This window comes from Phocoena sinus, chromosome 15 (genome assembly GCF_008692025.1).
Source record: "Phocoena sinus isolate mPhoSin1 chromosome 15, mPhoSin1.pri, whole genome shotgun sequence".
In the NCBI taxonomy this organism is placed as follows: Eukaryota; Metazoa; Chordata; class Mammalia; order Artiodactyla; family Phocoenidae; genus Phocoena; species Phocoena sinus.
In genome coordinates this window covers 64,857,703-64,882,393 of record NC_045777.1, presented here as the reverse complement: position 1 = coordinate 64,882,393, position 24,691 = coordinate 64,857,703, and the positions used below count along the sequence as shown (strand labels likewise).

General features: G+C 44.3%; 1 protein-coding gene across 2 annotated transcripts in view; it reads right to left on the bottom strand.

Annotated features, from left to right (window-relative positions):
* TMC5 (transmembrane channel like 5) overlaps nucleotides 1–24,691 on the bottom strand; it is a 52,437-nt gene that overhangs the window by 26,192 nt on the left and 1,554 nt on the right. For both annotated transcript variants that reach the window (XR_004345875.1, XM_032605913.1), the window contains exons 2-8: nucleotides 15,500–16,346; nucleotides 13,355–13,527; nucleotides 9,718–9,807; nucleotides 5,260–5,359; nucleotides 3,035–3,122; nucleotides 2,340–2,588; nucleotides 15–166 (exon numbers count right to left, since the gene is read on the bottom strand). Coding sequence is in view for 1 of the 2 variants with exons in the window: in XM_032605913.1 (XP_032461804.1) it covers nucleotides 15–166; nucleotides 2,340–2,588; nucleotides 3,035–3,122; nucleotides 5,260–5,359; nucleotides 9,718–9,807; nucleotides 13,355–13,527; nucleotides 15,500–16,284 (1,637 nt within the window). In the remaining variant the exon portion in view is untranslated. The remainder of the gene's footprint in view (nucleotides 1–14; nucleotides 167–2,339; nucleotides 2,589–3,034; nucleotides 3,123–5,259; nucleotides 5,360–9,717; nucleotides 9,808–13,354; nucleotides 13,528–15,499; nucleotides 16,347–24,691) is intronic.

Below are 24,691 nucleotides of genomic sequence, written 5' to 3'. Positions count from 1 at the left end.
CAGACATTCTATACCTGAAGAGCAAACTGAAAAAGCAGACAACCAAGCATGCTCCGACTGTGAAGATGTAGGCCAACTGCATGTTGTAGGAGGTCCCACTACTCCCATTCTGGTTTTCAGTATTGGTGTAAAAGCCGTAGTACATCACTGTGTCCCTAAAATAACCCTGAAAAGGACAATAAACCACAGGTCAGGTGGATCTCTTGAAAAAACAATGAATGACTATGGTCTGCACAGTTGACCTCTTCCATATGCAAGAAGCCTGCACTGGTCAGTGTAGACATTTTGTTTGCCAGGAAAGAGGCACCCAAGGCCACTGAGAACCTAGACGTCTTATCACTAGGCTCTCAGAGGTGGAAAGGAATCTCAAACCAACATAACTTTACAATGGAGGGACCCAGCGATCACCACCCAGACCCAGTGACCAAGCCAAGCATGATGAAAAGCAGGCCAGCCAGCCATTATGTGCCTCTGTCCTCTAACAAGTATTATGGTCAAACAGGTTTAAAACGAAACAAATCAAGCCTTTAGGTCTAAATTTCAATTTACAGGAAATAAGGAGTCTGTATAAATTAGAGGAACAAATTAGAGACGCGGAGGAAACAATTTGACAATTGCAGAAGGTAGAACGTTGGAATCTGCATGACAACTGGCCTGGTTTCTGCAATAAGCCCATGTCAAGAAAAAAGGAGGAAGGGACTGAGGATATCATTCTAGATTAATAAAGACTTCAGAGAAAAACAACTGAACGCAAAGAGAGTGTGGTCTTTGCCTGGATCCTCGTCTGAACAAAAAGCTATGAAAGACATTTGGGGGACAACTGGGAAAATATGAATATGGTCTGGATTTTAGATGATATTAACTTTTAATATTGCTAGGTGTGATAATGTATATGCCTGCAGGAAAATGTCCTTATTGTCCAGAGATGCATGTTGAAGAAATTCAGCTGATGTCTGTGATTTACTGTAAAATACTTCAAAAAACAAATTTGGGAAAATGGTAGCAATTTAAAATCTACGTAGTGGGTCTTTAGGTGTTTATTTTACTACTCTTTATTTTCCTGTATGTTTGAAATTTTTCATAATAAAATATTTCATATATACAAACATACACAATAATGAGAAAAAAGTGAAGGATAAATTGACACAATAATTCCATTTGAATGTGTCTATCCCAAGGAAAAAAAAGTTTAACAGAAAAAGAAAAAAGAAAGGCGAATGGAGGAACCTTACTGTGAATGCTCTACTACAAGAGTAGGCAAACTCTTTCTGTAAAGAGCTAGATAGTAAATATCTTGGGCTTGGCCAGCCCATAACTGCTCACCTCTGCTATTGTAGCAGGAAAGCAGCATAGACACGGAAACAAATGGTTGTGGCTGTGTTCCAAAAGGACTTAACCGAAAAGACACCGAAATTTGAATTTCATATAAATTTTATGTTTCACAAAATGTTATCTTTCTTTTCATTTTTTTCCAACCATTTAAAAACATGGAAACCAATCTTATTTTGCAGGCTATACAGATTTGGTTCTTGGGCTGTAGTTTGTCTATCCACAGAATCTCAGTGGCAGAAATCGCTTCTAGAAGGTAAACTCACAAGGCAGGGGCTATGTGCTTCAGTAGGCAGCTGGGTAGATATACCGTGGTTGTTAATAAAAAGAATAATACGGATGTATATCCATGCTCAAGATTCATAGTAACGCAAAAAAAAAAAAAAAAAGTTGCAAAGCAAGATTTGTAGTATCTCATCTTCTTTTATTTAAAAAAAAAGTTTAACTGTCTATCTACCTATGTATCTATGTATCTATGACTGTACAGAAAGAAAAATGGTGGACAGAGGTACACTCCAAACTGAGTTAGACAAAAGAAGGAGGATAAAATAGACTTTCTCTTAGTTTGCTCTCTTCTATACTAGGAATTTTTTTTTTAAGGAGGACTGTATTTTGTAGAAAGAAAAAAAAGAAAGAAAAGGTAGATCTGTGAACATCAATATGAGATGTCCACCACATATTAGGTGGAAGAAAGCAAGTCGTAGGCAGTCTATAGGAATAATTCATCTTTTGTTAAAAAAAAAGATGCATATGTCCATGCACAATGTGTCCATTTGTGTGCAGAGAAGAGGATTCTGAACAACAAAAACTGTTAACATGTTCACCTCAGGAGACAGAAATTCTACTAGGCTGTGTATATGTTACTTTGGGGGAAAAAAAGAAATTATTTTAAACACCCTCTTTCCCCATCAGTTGACTCCCAGGCAAAATGAGAGGGCTGGAAGGGTGACGGGCAGACCTGTCCCTGCGTCTCCAAGGTGTGAACTCTGGGCAGGGGATGGTGCACTTACAGCCCCGGTTAAAAATTCCAGTCCAGTGAATTGGAGGTGGTTCTTCTCGGCCATGGTTAACTGAGGGATTATGATGAAGCTGAAGGTCACAGTGAACAAGAAAATGTTGAATTTCAAAAGCCACCTCAGAAAGTTGAAATAGGAGAGGACGCTGGTGCCGAACTTGCCCCCGATGACCTTGAGCGTCTTCTGCCACAGGCTGATGGAATTGAACAGTTCCGACAGACTGTTCTTGGATCTCCGGTATGCCTGCGGGTAGACACAACGTGCGCGGCTGGACCGTCCCTCAACAAATATCTACTGAGCAGGCCCCATAATAGCGACAATGGCCACTGTTTCTAGAGCAGTATGATGTGCCAGGCGCCACGCTCAACGCATTTGCAAACGGTATCTCATTTAATCCGCAGGACCACCCCCTAAGGTGAGTGCTATTATTTATTACCTTCCCAGGTTTGCTATTGAAGGTGACACTCACAGTGGCTAAGTTGCCCAGATAACTCAGCAACCTCTTAGGCCTTCCCATGCCTGCCTGTTTTCCCCACACCTAGACTGACCCAGTTTCTAAGTCTTTCAAGGAAACAACCGTGAACTTTGGCTCCTCCTCCCTGTGGGTCCCTTCTCATCCTTACTCTCCCACCTCCCTGGTTTCACCCTACTCTGTGCCCATTTACTGACCGCGGTAAGGACCGATTTACCAATGAAATGGAATTCAGACACTGAGCACAGCCGTTGAACTCCAGGATACGACGGGGCTGCTTACTTTTCTCTTTGTCAACCATTTTCCTGTGGGAAAGAGCAGAAGAAAGTGAGAGACACCAACGTTGTTTTGCATTCATTCCCCAAATATTTCCTGAGCGCCTGAGATGTGCCAGGCATGGTCCCAGGGGGTGAGGTAGAGACGGATTTCCCTGGCTCATGGAGCAGACATCCTAGTTGGAAGAGAAAGAAAATAAACAATAAATATAAAAACAGAGTGGGTAAATGATATAGGATAATAGGAGGTGAGTTGTACTATGGGAAAGAAAATCGAAAAACAGAGTAAGGACGTGGGAAATGCTGCGGTGAAGACCGTGGTACAATTTGAATAGTACAAAGTGTTTGCGCCAAGTCTTGAAGGAGAAGAGGGGTTAGTCTATGGATAAGGGAGTGTCTGAATATGGGGAACAGCCAGTGCAAAGCCCCAAGGAGTCCAGGACAGCTGGAATGGAATGAGTGGGGGAAGGGGGAAGGGTGTGAGTGATAACCGTAGGTAGGTGGGTGAGGTCCTATAAGTCAGTGGTTCTCAACCTAGGAGATTTTGCCCCCAAGGGACATTTGGGTAAGTCTGGAGACTTTTGGGGTTGTCAAATTGGGGGTAGGGAGGGGGCACTGACATCTAGTGGGTAGAGACCAGGGATGCTGCTATACACCCCACAGTGAACAGGACAGCCTCCCACAGCAGAGAATGATCCAGACCCAAATGTCAGGTTGAAAATCCTGCTGTAAAGTCTTTCGGGCCATACAAGGCCCACGCTCTGTGATGGAGGAGGCCATGCAGAGTTTGAAACGGAAGAGTGTTTTCAAAAAGATCCAGCCTCAGTTTTCTCTTTAATTCTCCATGAACTCATGGCATCTCCTTTGCTCTGCCCCCTTCCTGGCTCTCTTTTGTCCACCCCAGAGGTCCATCACCACATCACCATCTTCCAAGGCTCAGCTCACAGATGCCCCCTGCTTTGCCCAAGGGAACTATCTCTCTCCTTCTAATCCTTCCCCTGCAAACTCCTTCCACCTTGATTTGGCCTGATATTCTTTCTGTCATTTATAAGTTACTTGTTGACCAATCTATCTCCCTTGTCAGACTCGGAACCTCAGAACAATTGCGTCATTGAATTATTTATTAGCAATTGCATCCACTCTACTAGTTTCTGCCAACTGCTACAAATGGCAAAAAGAAAAAGGCTGAGGAATGGTAAATGTAAGATGGGCTGAAGGCTTAAAGAGCCCTCGCTCTTGTTTTTGAATTCCTGGTCTTGGAAAGCTTCTGAGGTTTTGTTTGTTTGGGTTTTGTGCTCCCCGACCCCGGCGCCTTGTGGCTTGCAGGATCTTAGCTCCCTGACAAGGGACTGAACCTGGGTCGAAGCAGTGAAACCACCTGACTCCTAACCACTGGACCACCAGGGAACTCCCTCCCCTCACCACCCCCCCACCTTTTTTTTTTAAACAGTAGTTTGAGATTTACAGAGAAGTTACAAAAAGAGAACAGAAAATTCCCATCTACTACTCACCATTTCCCCCCTTTAATATCTTACATTTCCATGGTAGGTCTGTCACAACTAAGAAACCAACACTGGTGTCTAACTTTTACCTAAACTCCAGACTACTCCGATTTTACTAGTTTTTTCACAGGTGTCCATTGTCTATTCCAGGACCCATGCAGGAAACCACATTGCATTAATTGTCATGTCTCTTTAGAACACTTCAGCCTGCAACCGTTTCTCAGACTTCCCTTCTTTTTGATGACCTTGACAGTTTTGAGGAATACTCCTCAGGTACTTTGAAGAATGTCCCTCGATTGGGGTTTGCCTGATTATTTTGTCTGGGTAGACCAGGGTTGCTGGTTTTAGGAGAGAGTACCACAGAGGGGAACTCCTTCTGGTCACATGACTTTCCCTGGGAATGTTAACCTTGACCACCTGGTATTATTAGCCTGACTTCACCCCTGGGAAGCTACTTCCCCCTTTGCATGCTCTGCGCTCAGGAAGAAGGTCACTAAGCACAGCCCACACTCCAGGCAACCAACACAGACTGTGTGGAATTCTTTGGTAGGGAGATTGTCTCTTCTCTTGCATTTATTTATTTCTTATCTTTCCAACATGGGACAAAAGTAGAAGATTGAGGTTTCCATGAAATCTGGGCAAGAAGAACAGCTTTTGGTCCACACCTAAGGTTCCTTTTCTCTTCCATGGTCCTTGGTTGATTCCTGATGGCTTTAATTCTGTCTCTAGATGTCATGGGTATCAGAGATGCGATTAACTTTTGTCCTGCAGAAAAAAAAATGGAGTTTAATTTTTTTCTCCTTTAACAGAATAATAGCATTTGAAAATATGGTGCTGAAGATAGAGCATGTTTTTATAAGAGCACAAAGAAAGAAGAATGTATGTACTCAGTGATCCCCAAAGCCACAAATAAAAACAAGAAGACGGCACGTACGCGTGTGAAATCTCGAAGCCAAAGCAAATGATAGTTTGCACGCAATTCTAATTCAGTGCTTTCCTTTTTCCCATGACAAGGAACAGTCAGCAAAACTGATGAGACCCAGAATGTTCGGTCGGCCTGGCTCTCCTCCCTCTGTAATTTCCCGCATGGCTTTCTCTTGCCCCCTGCACTCCAGGCCCAAGCATCTTCTTGACTTTTCTGGACTATTGTCTTGTGTTCCTCCATCCGCTGGAAGATAAGGACTCCCCTCTCCTCTCCCAAGAACTCAAATTCCCACTTTGCGTCAGCGTGGCAGATACTGTTGGTCATCTATCCCGCAGTCAGCTCTCCTTTTTGACAGAATCCCAGTCTGGTTCAGAAATCTACGGCCCTGTCTCCCATGGCCCTGGGCTTCTGCAGGGTGGGACCCATCTCCAGGCACAGGGGACAGATCCCAGTGAATCCAAGCCTATCTTGATGGTCCCAGCCCCCTTGCAGGTGACCTGTTCAGGCCCAGGCATGTGACACGTTGGCCAATGTTCTGTGAGGGGTGGTCTGCTGAGGAGTTTCTTGGGAAAGGGTTCTTCCCTCTCAAAAAACAAGACTCAAAATACATGGAAGACCCTTCTTGCTCTGGGTGGTGTTGTGTCTGCGTGTGACACCTGGCACTGCTGCCCCGCCTCCAATAGCAGTGGAGGGGCAGCTGGGGGGCCCGCCGGGGCGGTGGCCGGGAGCGGGCTGGCTCCTGGCCCTGTTAGGGAGCTGCTCGGAACTCCTCGTTTCAGTGACATAGCTGAGGTGGAGGGAGAGTGCCCAGAAGAGGGCCACCAAATCACTCGGCTGAAGGCGAGGAATTTGAGTGTCTCCTGAGAGGGAAGTGGGAGTAGACAGAAAGGAAGAAAGGCGAAGGAGGGAAGAGGAAAAAACCTGGTTTCACGGCGGACTTGACAGAAGAGGCATCCCTTGTTGCCAAATCCAGAGTGGAGAGCGATACCACCAAAGCAGGACAGGATGGTGGTTAAGGTGTCAGGCTTGGGAATCAGGCAGACCTGCATTTGACCCCAGATCTGCCACATCATTTAACTTCCCTGAGCCTCAGGGTCCTCATCAAGCAAATGGAAATGACAGGCATGCCTGTCTCACGGGTGTGGAGCATGGCAAGTAAATAAAACTAAACTCGATGGATAACAAAAAGGCAGAACGCTGGGCACATGAAACGAGCTTGATCAAGGTAAATTCCTTCTTTGGTATCAGACATTCTCAAAGTGACCCCTTCCGCGGTCCCGAGCATCCTCAGGTCATCTACCTAACCTTCACCCTCCTCGAAGTCTTAAAACCAAAACCCCGTGGGCAACTTGGAAGGTGCTGTTCCCGTTCTAACTCCTCTGCCCCAGGGTCTCACTACCTTGGATGTTCTCATGTGAAGTACAAGGGGCGTCTCAGCCCATGCTTTCTGAGCTATGAAGGGTCTGGGAAAACGATTCATTCACAGGTGTTGAAAACCATAAGAACTGCTTGCCCTTTTTGTCATTCCAATTGCTGAAAATCTGAGAGTCTGTCACATCAATGTCAGAAATGGAGGAGACCAAACTAAAGCTTGAGTTCACCAGTGTCTTTTCTGGAACAATCTGACTTGAAGATGGATGGCTTTGGACCCCAGATGGGACATTCTCAACCTCAACGATGATTTCATTCACTTGGTCACCAGACAGCATCTCTGGCTTCCTCCAAGCCTTACTCTCCACCAGGGTGGGCTTCCCAAGACCTCATACAGCAGTCACACTGGCATTGTGGGGAACCTCCAGGAAAAGTGATGACAACCACAGAGAGCCTCCCCCTCCATTCACAATTTTGTTTTGTTTTGTCTTGTATTGTTTTGTTTTGCGGTACGTGGGCCTCTCACTGTTGTGGCCCCTCCCGTTGCGGAGCACAGGCTCCGGATGCGCAGGCTCAGCGGCCATGGCTCACGGGCCCAGCCGCTCCGCGGCAGGTGGGATCTTCCCGCACCAGGGCACGAACCCGTGTCCCCTGCATTGGCAGGCGGACTCTCAACCACCGTGCCACCAGGGAAGCCCTAGAGTATGTTATTTAATTTCCACAATCACCCTACAAAATAAGTACTATAATAAACCCCATTTTATAAGAAAACTGAGGCCCCAAAAGGTAATTTGCCTAAGGTCACAAAACCAGCAAGTAGCAGAGCTAGGGATCAAACCAGCTACTGTCTGGTCCCAAAGCAGGCCCAAAGCAGGGCCTTTTAATCACTTCACCCTGGTCCTCCCTTGTAACAAGATGCTGTGGTATCACTCATTCATTCATTCATTCATAAATGAATGAATGTTTATGAGTACCTACTAGGTGCCAGGCACTTCCTAGATGTGGGCATGATACATCAAAGTGACAGTCTATCAGGAGACTGTCCACCAATTAATTATAAATGATTTGAGAATCAGAACTGGTGCAAAGCAAAATGGTGCAGAAAGCCAGGTTCATCTCTGGGTCCTCTATTTCTTTACTTCTCTCTGCCTCCTGGGGACTCCACCCAGAGGCCCTAAACTTCATGCTGGCCAGAGAGAGCATCTTAGGAGGTTTAAAGGCATTTCTTTTTCCCCAGTAGTTAAAGCCATTCCCTGCTCTCATGGGAACCAAATGGAGAGCATGACTGTTTATATCCCCATGGTTTTCTCTCCCAAGTAGCAACACCTACCCCTTGAAAGATACAGGCCTCCTTGAGAAGGCTCTTAGAGAATGAGGCTACAGGATATCATCCACCCTAGGGGGTCAGAAGGTGAGGGATGGTTTTAAGTCATGGGGCCCCACAACTTGCGTTGCTGCTTAGAGGACGTCTTCGGTTTATTCCTCATTTTTCACAAGTTTGCCTTTAACTTCCAGTATTCCCTGGCTTTCTCCTCTAATGCTTTTTATTTCTCAGTCTCTGCCTCTGCTCAGACCTTCACCACAGCACACAGTGATCCTTATAGCACTTTCTAACTGATCTCAAAGCCTTCTCCAAAAAAAAAAAAAAAAGCCTTCTCCAATCTGATTACTCCTACCCTCCACTGTCATAATAATTCTCTGATTATTCAGAAAAATTTGGCTCCAGGCACTGCCACCTCACCAGCACATGTATTAGGCACGGGATGGACATGTGACCCAGCCTTCTTTCCTATGTAAAAATGATTGGTTCATGTGTAGGTATGTGTCTCAAATGGGGCTGGAGAGAGTCTCCTGAGCACTGACTCACAGGCCTAGAAAGAAAGGAAGACTTCCCATGACATTGCTGAGCTGTGTGTGTGTCTAGGCCTGCTGCTGTCATGCTCCCTGGCCTGCAGGGAAAGCCTGACTGGTTGAGATGAATGAGGTGAAACTTAAAGAGAAGCTGCATCAAGCAAAGATGCAAAATAGATGGAGAAAAAGAATCCAGGTGGCCCTGAGCCCCTGGCTTCAGACTCAGAGGCCCTGGTTCCTGTGACTCATACAACAAATATCTCTGAGCACCTACTATGTGCCAGGCACTGTCCTAGGTGCTGGAAGGTAATTCTACCTTCAATTCTTTGTTTCCCCATATCCTTCCCACCACACAAGCCTTGGGCCTGGGTGGGTTGGGTTTCTGTCACTTGCAATGGGAAGAGTCCTAGTGAAGACACCCTGATATCCAAAAGAGAAAAAATTGCATGTTTAAAAGAAAACCCGGGCTTCCCTGGTGGCGCAGTGGTTAAGAAGCTGCCTGCCAATGCAGGGGACATGGGTTCGAGCCCTGGTCCGGGGAGATCCCACGTGTCGCGGAGCAACTAAGCCCGTGCGCCACAACTACTGAACCTGCGCTCTAGAGCCTGCGAGCCACAACTCTGAAGCCCACGTGCCACAACTCTGAAGCCCACGTGCCACAGCTACTGAAGCCTGCGTTACTAGAGCCCGTGCTCCGCAGCAAGTGAGGCCACCACAATGAGAAGCCCGCACACTGCAACGACGAGCAGCCTCCGCTCTCCGCAACTAGAGAAAGCCTGCGTGCAGCAGCGAAGACACAACGCAGCCAAAAATAAATAAATAAATAAATTAAATAAAACCCCGTTATGATAAATTAAGGAAGTACTGCATCAGTTACCACACCAGAAGCTAAGAGGAAATAGCAATGTCCGCATTGCCTTGAACACATTCCTTCTTTAGGGTTGATATTTTTGGTCACTGTCCATTTAAGCCTTACCTTGGGGTGACTTGTGCCAGTCTTGTCCAGACAAGGGTGGGTCTCCATAAGCTTGGCTGAGGCCATTGTCACCCACATAAGCAGGGTTCACTGGAATGAAGAGACAAGAGACAATTAATCCTACCACACTAGATGTTACTGAGCACACAGTGGTCAGTAAGACTTGTTAATGGGTCACAAATCAGAGTTCGAAAAATACTTGTCTGGAGGGGGAGGGATGAATAGATGGAGCTCAGAGGGTTTTCGGACAGTGAAAATACTCTGTGTGATACCATAATGATAGCTACGTGTCATTATATATTGGTCCAAACCCATAGAATGCACAACCCAAGGTGAACCCATTGTAAACTATGGATTTTGGGTGATAATGATGTATTAATGTAGGTTCAATTGTAACAAATGTCCCACTCTGGTGGGGGACTCTGATAACGGGGGAGGCTATGCACATGTGGGGCAAGGGATATGTGGGAAATCTCTGTTACCTTTCCCTCAATTTTACAGTGAACCTAAAACTTCTGTAAAAAACTAAGTCTTCTAAAAATTGAGTTAAAAAAAAAAAGCTTTTCTAGGTGATTACAAAGCTTCCTTCTAGTTCTAGCATTTTATGATGACACATGAATAAATTTGAAATTCAGCATGATTTTCTTAGAGACAGAGTCCACTTTCAGCATCTACATGACCGTGTCACATTTCAGTATATTTTTATTCAACTCATGGTAAACAATGAAGGCTAAACTCCTCAACAGAGAAAATGGATCACATTTTGATGGAGATGTACAAAATTATACTGCAGGAGGTTCTGGAACTTCTTGCCAAGGATCAGTTCCTGGCTTTGCTGCTTACTACCTGTGTGCTCTCTGGCATGTTACTTAACGTCTCTGAGCTTCAGAGTCTGTAAATCAGGGATAATAATAAGACCTTTGCATAGGATTGTTGGGGAAATTGAATCAGTTAATACATGTAAAGTGCTTAAAATAATCCTGGAACATAGCAAATTCTTAATATATATTAACTATTGTGGTAAATTAATTGTTTTTCAGCAAATATTACACTTCCTCCACCTTGGGAACCTCCATTGAAGTTGGGCTTGCTCATGTGACTTGCTTTAACCAGTGGAACATGGTAGAAGTGACAGTTTGCTAGTTCCAAGTCAAGGACTCAGAGACATTGTTTGTTTCTGCTTCCAGCTTATGCCATGGGAAGAAAATGACCCAGGTTAGCTCACTGGGTCAAGAAGGACCCTAGACCTAAATAGAATCTGTGACCTCAAATCAGGCACAGCCAAACCCAGCCTGGTTCAGTCAAACTCCAAGCAAACCCACAGATGTGTGGGTGAGAAATAAATGATGCTTATCATACAACATTGGGTTTTGGAGTTGTTTGTTATGAAGCATTCCTGTGGCAATAGCCAACTGATACATCCCTTACAGTTGTTGCTATTAATTCAGTTAGCATCGCTCAAGCACCAGCTGTATGCTAGGCACTAGGAAAATCACACAGAGCCTTGGAGGATACATGGATGAAATGGGTTCTCCTTAAGAAGTGCATAGTCTAACAGGATGGCACAGCACTGGACAAGTGAATGCCGGCACAACGACCTTGGTCCTACAAGGAGCCCAGAGAAGGAAGCCACACTTTACATGACCACTTTTTAAAATAGCTTTCTAATTCCAGTGTTCTATGGAGCTTGGTGGTCAGGAATCTGCATTTGCCCTGATCCTACCCAGAAGTAATGCAGGGTCAGGGAGACTAGATTCTGATACTGGCTCTTTTGATTTAGTAGCTGGGTGACCTTGGACACGTTCCTCTCTGAGCCTCAGTTTTCCCCTCTGTAACATGGAGAGCTGTAGTGTCTGTCTGAAAGGTAGCCGCAGATGAAAGAAGACTGTAAAAGTAAAGTGCTTGGCAGGGTTTCCAGGACATGGGAAGCACTCAAAACCTGCTGGGCATTATTAGCTCTGCTTGCATCGGGGTGGGGCAGTATTTCTCAATCTTTATTTTGTCATTACTGGCCACCTAAGTAACCTTTTTAGACATTTCTTCCTTATTGCCCTCTCCCATGATATTTTCATACCACAGATATACGTATAACTATATACATATACTGTACGCATATCTGCTTTTTTTTTTTTTTTTTTTTTTTTTTTTGCGGTACGCGGGCCTCTCACTGTTGTGGCCTCTCCCGCTGCGGAGCACAGGCTCTGGACACACAGGCTCAGCGGCCATGGCTCACGGGCCCAGCCGCTCCGCGGCATGTGGGATCTTCCCGGACCGGGGCACGAACCCGTGTCCCCTGCATCGGCAGGCGGACTCTCAACCACTGCGCCACCAGGGAAGCCCGCATATCTGCTTTATACATTAAAAAAAGAAGGTTTTGGGCTTCCCTGGTGGCGCAGTGGTTGAGAGTCCGCCTGCCGGTGCAGGGGACACGGGTTCGTGCCCCGGTCCGCGAAGATCCCACATGCCGCGGAGCTGCTGGGCCTGCGCGTCCGGAGCCTGTGCTCCGCAACGGGAGAGGCCACCACAGTGAGAGGCCCACGTACAGCAAAAATAATAATAAAAATAAATTAAAAAAAAAAAAAAAAAAAAGAAGGTTTTTTTGTGGCCTTTCAATAAATTTTCACCCCTTGGAATTGATATGCCCCACTGAGAATGCCTGGCATAAAGGTTCGGAATGGCCCAAGTTAATGCTGTCTATGCAAATGTGTAAGAGTCCGCGTTTTTCCTTAGTGCGTGGCGATGCATCCCACCCCCTCCTCCCTGCCTTCTTCAATCCCTTCCCCACCCACCCCCTCAGGGCTGAGCAGTCTTCCAACTGCACCAACCAACACTTGGGTCCCTCACTCTGTTCATGACTGAACACTCCTTTTTCCAGTTCTCATGGGCTCTGAATTCCTATAATATGGACTTGTGCCATGAGCTGGCTTCTTCTATCAGACAACAAGTCCCTTTTTCCTTCTGGAAGATGAGAACTGGTAGAATCTCCTTTACCTCCTAGAGCTAAACCTTCACACACAGCAGATTCTGAGAACGACGTGATTTTTCACGTATTGTCAGTCTGTTTGCTAATTTTCTTTAGTCTTGATGTGCTGGTGTCACCTACTCACTTAGCCTTTACGAACCGTGAGAACAGAGCTACTTCTAACTCCCTGTGCCCGCATTAGGTTCCAAAGGTACAAGTGCTGACCATCTGAACACCTGCAGGATGTGCTGAACTAAAGCTGGACACTGGCAGCCACACATACTGAATCTAGTCCACCAGTGGATTTGTCCAGCTCAGGGATTTTATTGATTTATTCAAAAAATTATTTTGGAGCATGTAAAAACCCAGATTTCTGGCTTCTTTAGAAAAATCTGAGGATCTGGCCACACTAAGTCCATCTTCCCACATCACGGGGATGGACTGAACCTGACCATCAGTTGCCCCACACAGGCACAACCGCTGCCCAACCTGCTTTGATAATTGATGACACTGCTTGTCTTCTCTAGACCCTGAATGTTCAACCCTTGTAAGGTGGGTGTTTGAAGGAGAAGGAATAAACCAATTCTTCTCCTGCTGATCTTTAATGATTGGTCCCAAGCCCACTGAATTTTACTTTCTTCCCAGGATATGATTCTCTTCTTAACAAATGCTTACCATAGCCATTGCCAGGAGCACCTGGCACAGAGGGGCTGTACGGATTTGCCATCTCCCTGGATTCCATTTCAATGCTTTCAGGATAATCTCCATCCTCTCTCCCAAGGATGCCCAAGGGGCTGACACCCTCACGGTGAAATGAGGGCTGGACTGAAGACGCTCTGCTGAGCATCCTGAAATCCAAAAATGATGGATTAATAGTCATCCAATAGCATAGTAAGGATAGTCATCCATCCATCCATCCATCAATTCATTCATCCCACAAACGCTGACTGAAGGCCAACCGTGTATTAGGCATGGGCAATGGGGTGAGAATACAAAGTTAAAGACGTGGGTTGTCTACCCTCAAGGAACTCTCAATACATTCTGGCCCAGCTTATTAACCACAGCCATAAGCAATTATAATACAAGTAGCAACTGATGAATATAAGAAGACAGGCCCAAGGAGTTCAGAGGAAAGAGAAGAGAATTTGGGCTGGGAGTCTGAAGGGAAATCTACATGGAAAAGAGACATCTGAGCTGGGATTGGAAGGATAAATTAATACATAGTTAGGAGGAGGGCATTCCAAGGATGAAGAACAGCACAAATAAACATGTGAGACCAGAAAGGGTTGAATATATAAAAGGAATGCTATGAAAATCAATTAACCTGGAGCAATGATTCTCAATTTGATGTATATACCTATTCCCAGGCCTCACCCCAGACAACTAAATAGAATCTCTGAAAGTCGGACCCAGGCATTTGTATGATTTTTAAGTCTCCCCAGGTAATCAGATAATTCTAATCATCAGCCAAGGTCCAGAACCACTGACCTAGAGTACAGGGTTCAGGTAGAGAGAGGATAGCAGAGGTGGGAGGAGGTCAGTCAGGCTGGGCTTTGGCTGGCGTCTTACGTTAGCTCAGCGCATCCTCACTCTTCAATGTTCTCACAAGTGAAGGGGTGTAGTCTTTCTCCCAAAGGTTATGAAGGACAATGGAAGATGAGAAACAAGGGAGTGACAAGGTCAAAGGTATATTTTTAATGATGAGCCAGGCAGCGGGGGAGAAGACCAAGGAGGACGCTTTGACATGGTCCTATTAATCCGCCTATTTAGGTTGTATTTAGCATTATTCCTGTAGGCATTTGACCTCCCTGTGCACCCAAATCCCATATCCTTGTTCCTAGAGGTAAATAAAAGCCATTCGTCTTTGTTGAATTCATAAATATTACTAGTAGAAATAGTACATACAAAATAAAACTTGTATTGGTTGAAATTTCACATGGTAAATTTGTTATAGGTTAAGAATAACCTGAAAAATAAATAAAGAATCACATCTTGTTGGCAACGTGAACATTAAGAAATTTAACCCAGGAAAAATGTAGTTTGGCAAAACTGTCACCCAAGACTAACACTCGACGACCCAAACCGTACCTGGTAAAATTTGTCAATGACCACAATTGATGGAAGATTAAAATCTTTTTGACAAAACTTAGATCTATCACATCTGAACCAGGAAAAATTGGACTTAAAATTAAAAAAAAAACCTCCTTAGAGGCGAAAACGAATTAATAAAACTTGATGAAAACAACAATGCAAAAGATCAATGAGCCAGATCTACTCTAAACATGAAAAGTGATCAATTCTGACAATAATTTCAGTAAAATAAAGATGAAAGTGGAAAAAAATCAGGAGCGGCTCAATCATCTTGTATAAAAAAACTGAGGAGTTGAATGGATTTCATGGAGTTAGACCTTCAGAAGACTTTCTTGATTAAAATGCCTTCCTGTTGATATAATTCTAGTTAAAATGTTTGGGTTCATAAACATTATCTTAATCCTAACCTCATTGGCGAAGTAGCAGTGTCAAAACACTGGGGATCTAAACGTCTTGCAGGGATTAGACAGGAAGAAATAGGAGACTGGGAAGGAGGTTATTTGAGCAAAAAGTCGTGAAAGATTATGTTCAGGTAAGGGCTTGAAGCCTCAGGCTGAGAGTCCAAGGACCGGGTCCGGTATACAGGTAGGCATGAAAGTTTCACCATAAATTCATGTCATGGAAATAATCATACGTGTCCTTATCCCACACATTGCCAACCAAGTTCAATTGACTGAATGATCTAGCCTTCATCCTCCATCCCCAGGGGAGGGAGGTTCCGGCACTTACTCCCTGGTCATTTCCGGGTTCTCTGAAGAGCCATAATCAGGAGGATTCTCAGCACCTGGGTAATCAGGCTCCCCCCAGAACTTTGTAGAGCTCCAATAGTCCTGAGCGCCGGGATAGTCTGGTTCCCCAAAGAAGTTTGGAGAGCTAGATTGATTCTCAGCATCTGGATAATCAGGCGCTCCCAGAGTGTCTATGTATGGACTGATTCTGGAACCAGCACGTTCTGGATTCCTTCTGGAGTCTGGATGGTTGGAATTGGCTCTGGGGCCAGCATAGTTAGAATTGCCCTGAGCTCCAGCGTAGTCTGGCTCCCCCAAGGAGTCAAGATAATCTGGATTTGCTCTGGAGCCTGCGTAGTTTCCACTGCCTCTGGAACCTGCCAGATCAGGATTCCGTTGAGATTCAGAGGAGTCTGGCTCCCTGGATGAGCCTGGGCGATATGGATTGCTCCAAGATCCAGGATAGTCTGGCTCTGCCAAAGATTTGGGATTGCCTGGACTTCTGGAACCTGCGGAGTATGGGTTGCTCCTGGTGCCAGGGTAGTACGGATTCCTCCGAGATCCAGGATTATCTGGTTCTGCCAGAGACCCAGGATAGTCTGGACTTGTTCTGGAGTCTGCAGAGTATGGGTTGCTCCTGGTGCTGGGGTCATCTGAGTTGTTCGGAGGACCTGGCGAATCTGGATAATCTTGAGTTTTTAAATACCCCTGAGTATGGTTCCGAGACCCATAATAGTCAGGGTAATCTGGATCCTCCTCATAAGCATTATTCCTGTAGGGAGACATGTTTACCCTGGAGTATTAAAAGGTTCCTGCCTCTGCAGTTATTCAGGGATCTCTTTCTTTATCTGAAAAACAAAAAGGAAGGAAAGGTCAGAATTCTTTTCCCTTTCTTCCCTGCAAAGATTGATGGTTATTTTCCAGTACCTGTTCTTTTTTCTCTCATAGTTGGGTACACAGCTGCCCAAAATAAAGACTATGTTTCCCAGCCTCCTGTGCATCTAGGTACAGCCATGAGAGTGGTCAACGAGATGTGAGCAGAAGTGATATACACAACTTCCAGGTTGTGCTGTTAAAGGGAAGGGGTGTTCCTCCCTTTCTCAATCTTCTCGCTTCCCGTGAACTGGACTGTGGAAATGATGGGGCGCTTCTTGGCCATGTACACAGGCAGCGCCCACCCTAGGGAGAGCAGCAGAACAGCCTGGGCTGTTGATGATTTCACAGATCAGTGCCCAATATCAGCTTGGGCTTTTATGTAAAGAAAGAAATAAACCATTATCTTGTGTAAACCACAGTTTTTTGGATCTGATACTTTTGGCCAAAGTTATATCCTGACCAATACCTTCTGCTGGGGAGGGGAGCAATGAACCAAAGGATTGGAAGAAACAAGGACTTATTGAGCACTTTGATTGCCCTTGTTCTTGGGTTCAAAGCATAAATTACGATGAGCGCACAAAGGAAGAATGGTTAATGGTAACTAGAGGGCTTGGGTAAGGAGACAAGCACTACCATCCCCTCCAGTTTGAAAATATGGTTTTATGAGTTCTATGAGCTGTAATCTATAGACACAGCATACTTTCAAATCAGAAGTGATGGGGTTTTAATTTCTAAGTGAACTGACTATCTGTTGTTTTTACTTGCCTTTTACCCATTTCGCCTTCTTTTGGCATCAATGCCCTGATTTTCCTCTGGGCATCTGCTCACGGGTCTGGGAGATTCAGGAAAGGCTGATTGCATTCCTGACTCCAAGGATGGTCACATGACCAGGTCTGGCCAATCAGTGTCCACCATACCCCTGGCCACAGGGTTTGGTTCAGGAATGGGCACATAACCCAAGTCAGTCTTCCAGGACCTTGACGGACTAACTGGGAAAGACATGCTCTTATTTCACTAAGTTGCTTTGGAGATAGAATATAAGCCTGGAACTTCCGGTGTAGTGTCAGTCAGAATAGCAAAGAAAATAAGTAGGGGAGAAAATTTAAAGAAAGAATTAATAGGATTAGTGGACTGACCTGATATGGGAAGGATGAGAGCTAAGGAAAAGAAAAGATAAAAAACAGCTCCACAGTTTCAGCCAGCATGATTAGATAAACGGCGATGCTTTTGAAAGAAGGAAGTAGACCATTTTTAAAGTTCAGCCAATGTTTACAGGTTTATCTCTATGTTAACAAAAAGGGTTAGACTTTCTGTTGAGTAATCGGAGCTAAAGAATTAACCTTCTGCCGTGCCTTATAGCCTTAGAATGTTTATTTGCCAACTCATTTCCATACTTCTCAGTATAGCTGAAGTCAGTTTTTCATTATTTTGTCCCTACCCAACATCCACTTCCCTCTTTTGTGGCAACATTTTCCTCTCAATCCATGTCAGCCAGGTGTAGACGTGTGATCCAATCAGAATTATTTGCTTCTTGGCCACAGTGATTGGGTCGGAGCCAGTGAGACTCAATTCTGGGAGTTTTGTCAGAAATGTTGAAAGAGAGAAGTTCTCTTTTGGCTGGACTTGGAGTTAGGAAGTTATAAGCCTGAAGCAGCCAGAGGTCACCAGGGGAGAAAGCCTGCCTGAGAGTGGTACCAACAGGGAACAGAACAGAACCAAGAGATAAACAGAAAGAAGGATCAAATGTTATGACACTGTTTAAGCACCTGAATCCAGCCATGCCTGAAGGCAGCCAGCCACTGGATACTTGAGTCTTCACATTCCCTTTTTGACTTAAGTCGGTTTGAGTTGGTTTTCTGTCATACACAAATGAAAGAGAATTTCAACTAATATGCTGAGGGTTTTTTTTTTTTTTTTTTTTTTTTGCGTTACGCGGGCCTCTCACTGTTGTGGCCTCTCCCGTTACAGAGCACAGGCTCTGGATGTGCAGGCTCAGCGGCCACGGCTCACGGGCCCAGCCGCTCCGCAGCATGTGGGATCTTCCCGGACTGGGGCACTAACCCGTGTCCCCTGCATTGGCAGGCGTACTCTCAACCACTGCTCCACCAGGGAAGCCCTCCCTCACTTTTTAATTTACTTATTTAACTACTGACATATCTTGAACAATCAATGAAGATTGCTCAAGCAGAAAAGGAAATAGGGGCAGAGGTTTTTCCCCTACTTAAGATAGAAAATAAAAACAACACAATTCTGATTCATGTAAAAAGAAGCCTTCTTTGCAGAAAGAAAAACAATAAACAAGATGAATAAAAGGAGGCAAGACTTGGTATAAAGACAGACAAACAGGCCAACGGAACAGAGTAGAGAGTCCAGAAATTAACCCTTGCATATAGGGTCAAATGATTTTCAACAAGGAAGCCAAAACCATTCTACAAGGAAAGGACAGCCTTTTCAACAAATGGTGTTGGGAAAACTGGGTATCTACATGGCAGAGAATGAAGTTGGACTCCTACCTTATACCATATACAAAAAGTAACTCAAAATGGGTCAAAAAGACCCAAAGCTAAGACCTAAAACTATAAAACTCTTAGAAGAAAACAGGGGGAAAGATTCATGACCTTGGATTGGCAATGATTTCTTGATTCGACACCAAAAGCACAGGCAACCAAAGTAAAAACAGACAAATTGGACTACATCCAAAAAAAAATGTTTTTTTTGACTACATCAAAATTTAAAACTTCTGTGCATCAAAGGAGATTCGGAAGAGTGAGGAGACAACCTGTGGAATGGGAGCAAATCATTGCAAATCATATATCTGATTAGGAATTGATATCCAGAATACATGAAGAACTACAACTCAACAACACACAAATACAAATAACCAGATTTAAAAATAGGTAAAGGACCTGCACAGCCATTTCTCCAGGAGATATACAGATACCCAACAAGTAGACGAAAAGATGCTCAACATCATTAATCATACAAAACCACAATGAGATATCACCTCATATCCACTAGGACGGCCACTATCCAGAAAAAGCAGAAAATAGCATGTGCTGGTGAAGATGTGGAGAAACTGCAACCCTGCACACTGTTGGTAGGAATGCAAAATGGAGCGGCTGCCATGGAAAACAGTATGGCAGCTCCTCAAAAAATTAAAAATAGAACTACCGTGTGATTCAGCAGTCCCACTTCTGAGTATATCTCCGAAAGAATTAAAGCAGGGTCTCAAAGAGATATATGTACACCCATATTCATAGCAGCATTATTCACAAGAGCCGAAAGTGGGAGCAAGCCGTGTCCATCAATAGATGAATGGATAAACAAAATGGGGTACAGCCACACAATGGAATATTATTCGGCCTTAAAAAGGAGAGAAATTCTGACACCTGCTACAACATGGATGAAGCTTAAGAATATTATGCCAAGTGAAATAGGCGAGTCACAAAAAGACAAATATTGTATGATTTATTCCAGTTATATGAGACATCTAGAGTAGCCAAACAGAAAGCGGAGTGGTGGTTGCCAAGGGCCGAGGGGAGACGGAAATGGGGATTTGTTAGTTGTTGCTTAATGGGTGTAGAGTTTCAGTTTTGCAAGATGAAGAAGTTCTAGGACTGGTTGTATAACAACGTGAATGTACTTACACTACTGAACTGTACACTTAAAAGTGGTTAAGATGGTAAATTTAATGTCACGTATTTTACCACAATTTTTTAAAAGAATTGTAAATAAAACAAACAAAGAAAGGAGACAGAATTTTTCCAAATCACAGTCATTTCAAAATGAAAACCAGATTTTAAAAGGAGTAAAACACTAAAGCACTGTGTCTGGGGACAAGGGGAAGAGTAAAAACTGGAATAAGCTGACTGTGTGAATGTTTTTCTTCCTAATCCCCAAGTAAGCTACAGAAGCTGTAAAACAAATCAAAATTAGCTACAGTAAAAGTGTATTGAATTTTTGAACTGTGCCACTTACTTAAAGCCTCAAAACTAGCACAATAAAATCATTAAACGTTCAACATAATATTCATCAAAGCAATAAAAGGAAATTGAAAAACCGACAGCCCTAAATGCACTTCCAATCATACCTGCACTTGACAAAGAACAATGACAAATGTGATACTTTCAATCTACCTCCTCTACCAGGGTGCCAAGGAGCAAAGGAGAAGCAAAACCTAGCAGGGTAAAGGAAATCGAAGATGATTCCCTCGTTTATCCAGAGGAATGCACCTCCCAGGGGCTCCAGAAAAACTAGACCACAGGGCACAGTTTAAAAAAAAGACTCAATAATTCCCCCACCTCCATCCCAACCGTCTGAAAAGTATTCCATGAACTGGCCCCTGCCTGCCTCTCCCCTTGTCCATCATTCTCTGAATCCTGTTGACTGTGCTTCTGTGAAGAACCAGATGATAAATGTTTTGAGCTTTGCAGGCCATATGGTCTCTGTAGCAACTACTCAACTCTGCCATTGTGGCACAAAAGTAGCCCAAGACAACACAAAATTGTTGTTCCAATTTATGGACACCAAAATCTGAATTGTTTCACATGCCATGAACTATTATTCTTCTTTTGATTTTTTTGTATAATTTAAAACTACAAAAACCATTCTCAGTTGGAGGGGTTGCATTTGAACTGCGGAGCGAATTTTGCCAAGCCCTGTACTAAACACGCTGGCCTGTCCTGGGTCATGACCTTTGTACATGCTGTTCCCTCTGCCTAGAATGCTTTTCCCTCCACTCTTGGCCTGGCTAACTCCTCATTCTTAAGGTGTCAGCTTAAATGCTGCTTTCACAGAGAGGCTCCCTTTATTTCACCCCATCCATATAGTTTTCCTTGAGTCTCTCTCATAGCATCCTGCCCCTTTTCCCACAGGACTTACCAATTTGTAATTATGTATTAATTTTATGCACTTATTGTTCAAAATGTGTCTTCTACTAGACTGAAAGTTCTGTGAGGGCAGGAGTTGTTCTGTTTTGCTCACTATATCCCCAGGATCTAGTACCATGCCTGGCACACAGGAGATACTCAATATTTGTTGAATGAATGAGTGAATGTTGTCTCACAAAGTTCTCATTTATCTCACACATTGCCTGGAGCCTATCTTGGTGGTAGCTACCCTCAGCCAGTGGGAGAGGAAACAAATCTAACTGTGATCCGCTGGGCCACCCTGGGGGGGTGGGGAGTGGGGAAGCTTTCGCTCAGAGCAGCACTTCTTATGCCTAGCTCCATCATTTTGGGCCCAAACACATCCCATTTAGAAATTGACGGTTTCGGATCTGCGCAGGCATTCTTTTTGTGTGTGTGTGTGGGGGGGGGGTGGGGGGCGGTGCCCGTGCTGCACAGCACATGGGATCTTAGTTCCCCGATCAGGGATGGAACCAGCACCCCCTGCGGTGGAAGCGAGAAGTCTTAACCACTGGACCGCCAAGGAAGTCCCAGCGCGGGGATTCTTGAAAAGATAAATTCCCTCGTGGAAAATAACGAGAAATCTCCCAGCGATAGTTCCTTCCTTTTTATTTCCTGTTCAGTAATTCACGTTAACAACCATGTCATCTCAGTTAGTGCTAATCGTTCTTCAACACCTCTCTGAATTGGCCAGTCTCTTTTTCAACCAGGAGAGAGCAACACTCCAGGCTCAGAACCTTCATGAGGCCACAACTTATGACTAGAATTTAACAATTTCATTTTAAAATTAACTTACAGTAAAATATTTGGGGGATATAGCTCTATGAATTTGAACACTTGCATAACCACCACCACAATCAGGATACAGACAGTTCCATCACCCCCAAAACTCCCCTGTGCCCCTCCCTGTAATCACCCCTCCTCCCATCCTTAGTCTAACAAGGATCTGTTCTCCATCTCTTTAGTTTTGCCTTTTTCCAAATGTCATATATATGGAATCACACAAAATGTAGCCCTTCGAGACTGGCTTCTTTCATAATCCAGTTAGAATTTAATAACATGGTTTGGTTTTCCCTGTATGTATATATGTCTATAAATGTATAGTCACTATAAGCAAGTGATAGAAGTTTTCCATTTATAATAATGTTTCCTTTTAAAATAAATCTTTTAGGTTAAAAAGAACAGATAAATAATAGTATTCACGGTAAGAAAAAGGGCAACAATTATGAAGGTGGAATGCAAATGACTAAATTTGGGGAAACAATGGACATTATACACTAATATAATTACATACTCTCTCCGTCCCCCCAACAAACGCACGAAATGCCAGTTGTAATTCTAAGAATTCCTGAAAGGGAAGGAAAAGATATTTAGAAAGAAGACAGCACTCATTCCCAGGCATCTCATTTGAGCCAAGCCCTCATAATTGCAGTTCTAGAAGCTTTGATTCCTTTCAGGCACCTGATCTTGGAAAGGCAATTCCCACACGAACAACCAAGGCCACCACACGTCTGGGAGCCGTTGCCCAGGCATCAGGCCATGCGCTCACACACATCCATGTTTCAGCAGAGACGTAGATTTTGTTTGCTCACAATTGCTTTGTTGTTCTTTCTGGGCTGGTCATGTTAGCTTAACGATTACTTTGGCTGTCATCATGGAAGCCACTGTAAACAAATGCTTTAGAATCCTTTTTTCTGTGGGGAAAGCTCAGAACAAGGAAATAAAGACAAGGAAATCAGTCTCTTTAAAGCATGTGAGGGCAAAACCTTCAATCACCCAATCACTTTAACAACATCTTCCCAGAACTAAACATTCGTTAGCACGCGTCCCATGAGGCTTCTCGGAGACCGTTTCTGCCTTTGACTCAGGCACATTCAATGCCACACATTGGATCCCTCAGAAAATAAGGTCTGGTTTGTTATGAATAGAAGGGGAAATATAAATATAACAAAATGGGTACATTTTGTCTTTTTTCATGTTTTCCCTTCAACAAGGAATTTACTAAATTTTCAAGACACAATGTCCGAGGAGCGATCATCATATTTTATGAATGACAAAAGAATATAAGATTTTTAGCTTGCTAAGCACATGAGGAAGTGTCAAAGACTAGAAAATAAACGTGCATTTTAATCTTACGAAGGGCATCACCTTGACGTGGCAAAAATCTATCCAGAGAATGGTCTAATGGGCTGCATTTAGCAGTGAGGTAGCCGATGCCTCTTATGACACAAAATGAAGATGAGTTCTAATATATTTTTAAAATAAGACTTGGGAAACTTGGGAGGATAGATTTGGCAAATGTCACCAATTAATCTCCATGAGGAAATTTCAAGAAAAAGAGTGGGATGATTTTACATACTTTTTAAAATAAAGTTATTTATTTATTTTTGGCTGCGTTGGGTTTTTGTTGCTGCGCGTGGGCTTTCTCTGGTTGCGGTGAGCGGGGGCTACTCTTTGTCGCAGTGCGTGGGCTTCTCACTGCAGTGGCTTCTCTTGTTGCGGAGCATGGGTTCTAGGTGCGCGGGCTTCAGTAATTGCGGCACATAGGTTCTAGAGCGCAGGCTCAGTAGTTGTGGCACACGGGCTTAGTTGTTCTGCGGCATGTGGGATCTTCCCGGGCCAGGGCTCCAACCCATGTCCAATGCATTGGCAGGCGGATTCTTAACCACTGTGCCACCAGGGAAGTCCCTAGATCAATAATATTTTAATGCAATATTTATTATTTATTTTTTTGGTGGTACGCGGGCCTCTAACTGTTGTGGCCTCTCCCGTTGCGGAGCACAGGCTCCGGACGTGCAGGCTCAGCGGCCATGGCTCACGGGCCCAGCCGCTCCGCGGCATGTGGGACCTTCCCGGACCTGGGCACGAACCCGTGTCCCCTGCATCGGCAGGCGGACTCTCAACCACTGCGCCACCAGGGAAGCCCTAATGCAATATTTTTTAAAGTAAAAATGCAAAAATCCATGATGAACCAAATATCAACATTTTCAATAAAGACAGGTTGGGATTACTAACTTGTCCTCTAGCTCCAGTCTGGCTCAGCTCCATACTGCCTGGCAGGCAGGACCCCGAAATCTAGGTGTTCCTTAAGTCACATACTGCCAGGTACCATCATCTCACCCCAGGAGTGACAGTTTTGGGGGCAAAGAAAACCATCTTCCTGGAGATCACTGCCTCTCTCCTCTCATTTTTTAAAAAATAACTTTATTTATTTATATTTATTTTTGGCTGCGTTGGGTTTTTCTTTGCTGTGCGCGGGTTTTTCTCTAGTTGCAGCGACGGGGACTACTCTTCGTTGCGGTGCACGGGCTTCTCATTGCGGTAGCTTTTCTTGTTGCAGAGCATGGGCTCTAGGCGCGTGGGCTTCAGTAGTTGTGGTGCAAGGGCTCAGTAGTTGTGGCACGGGGCTT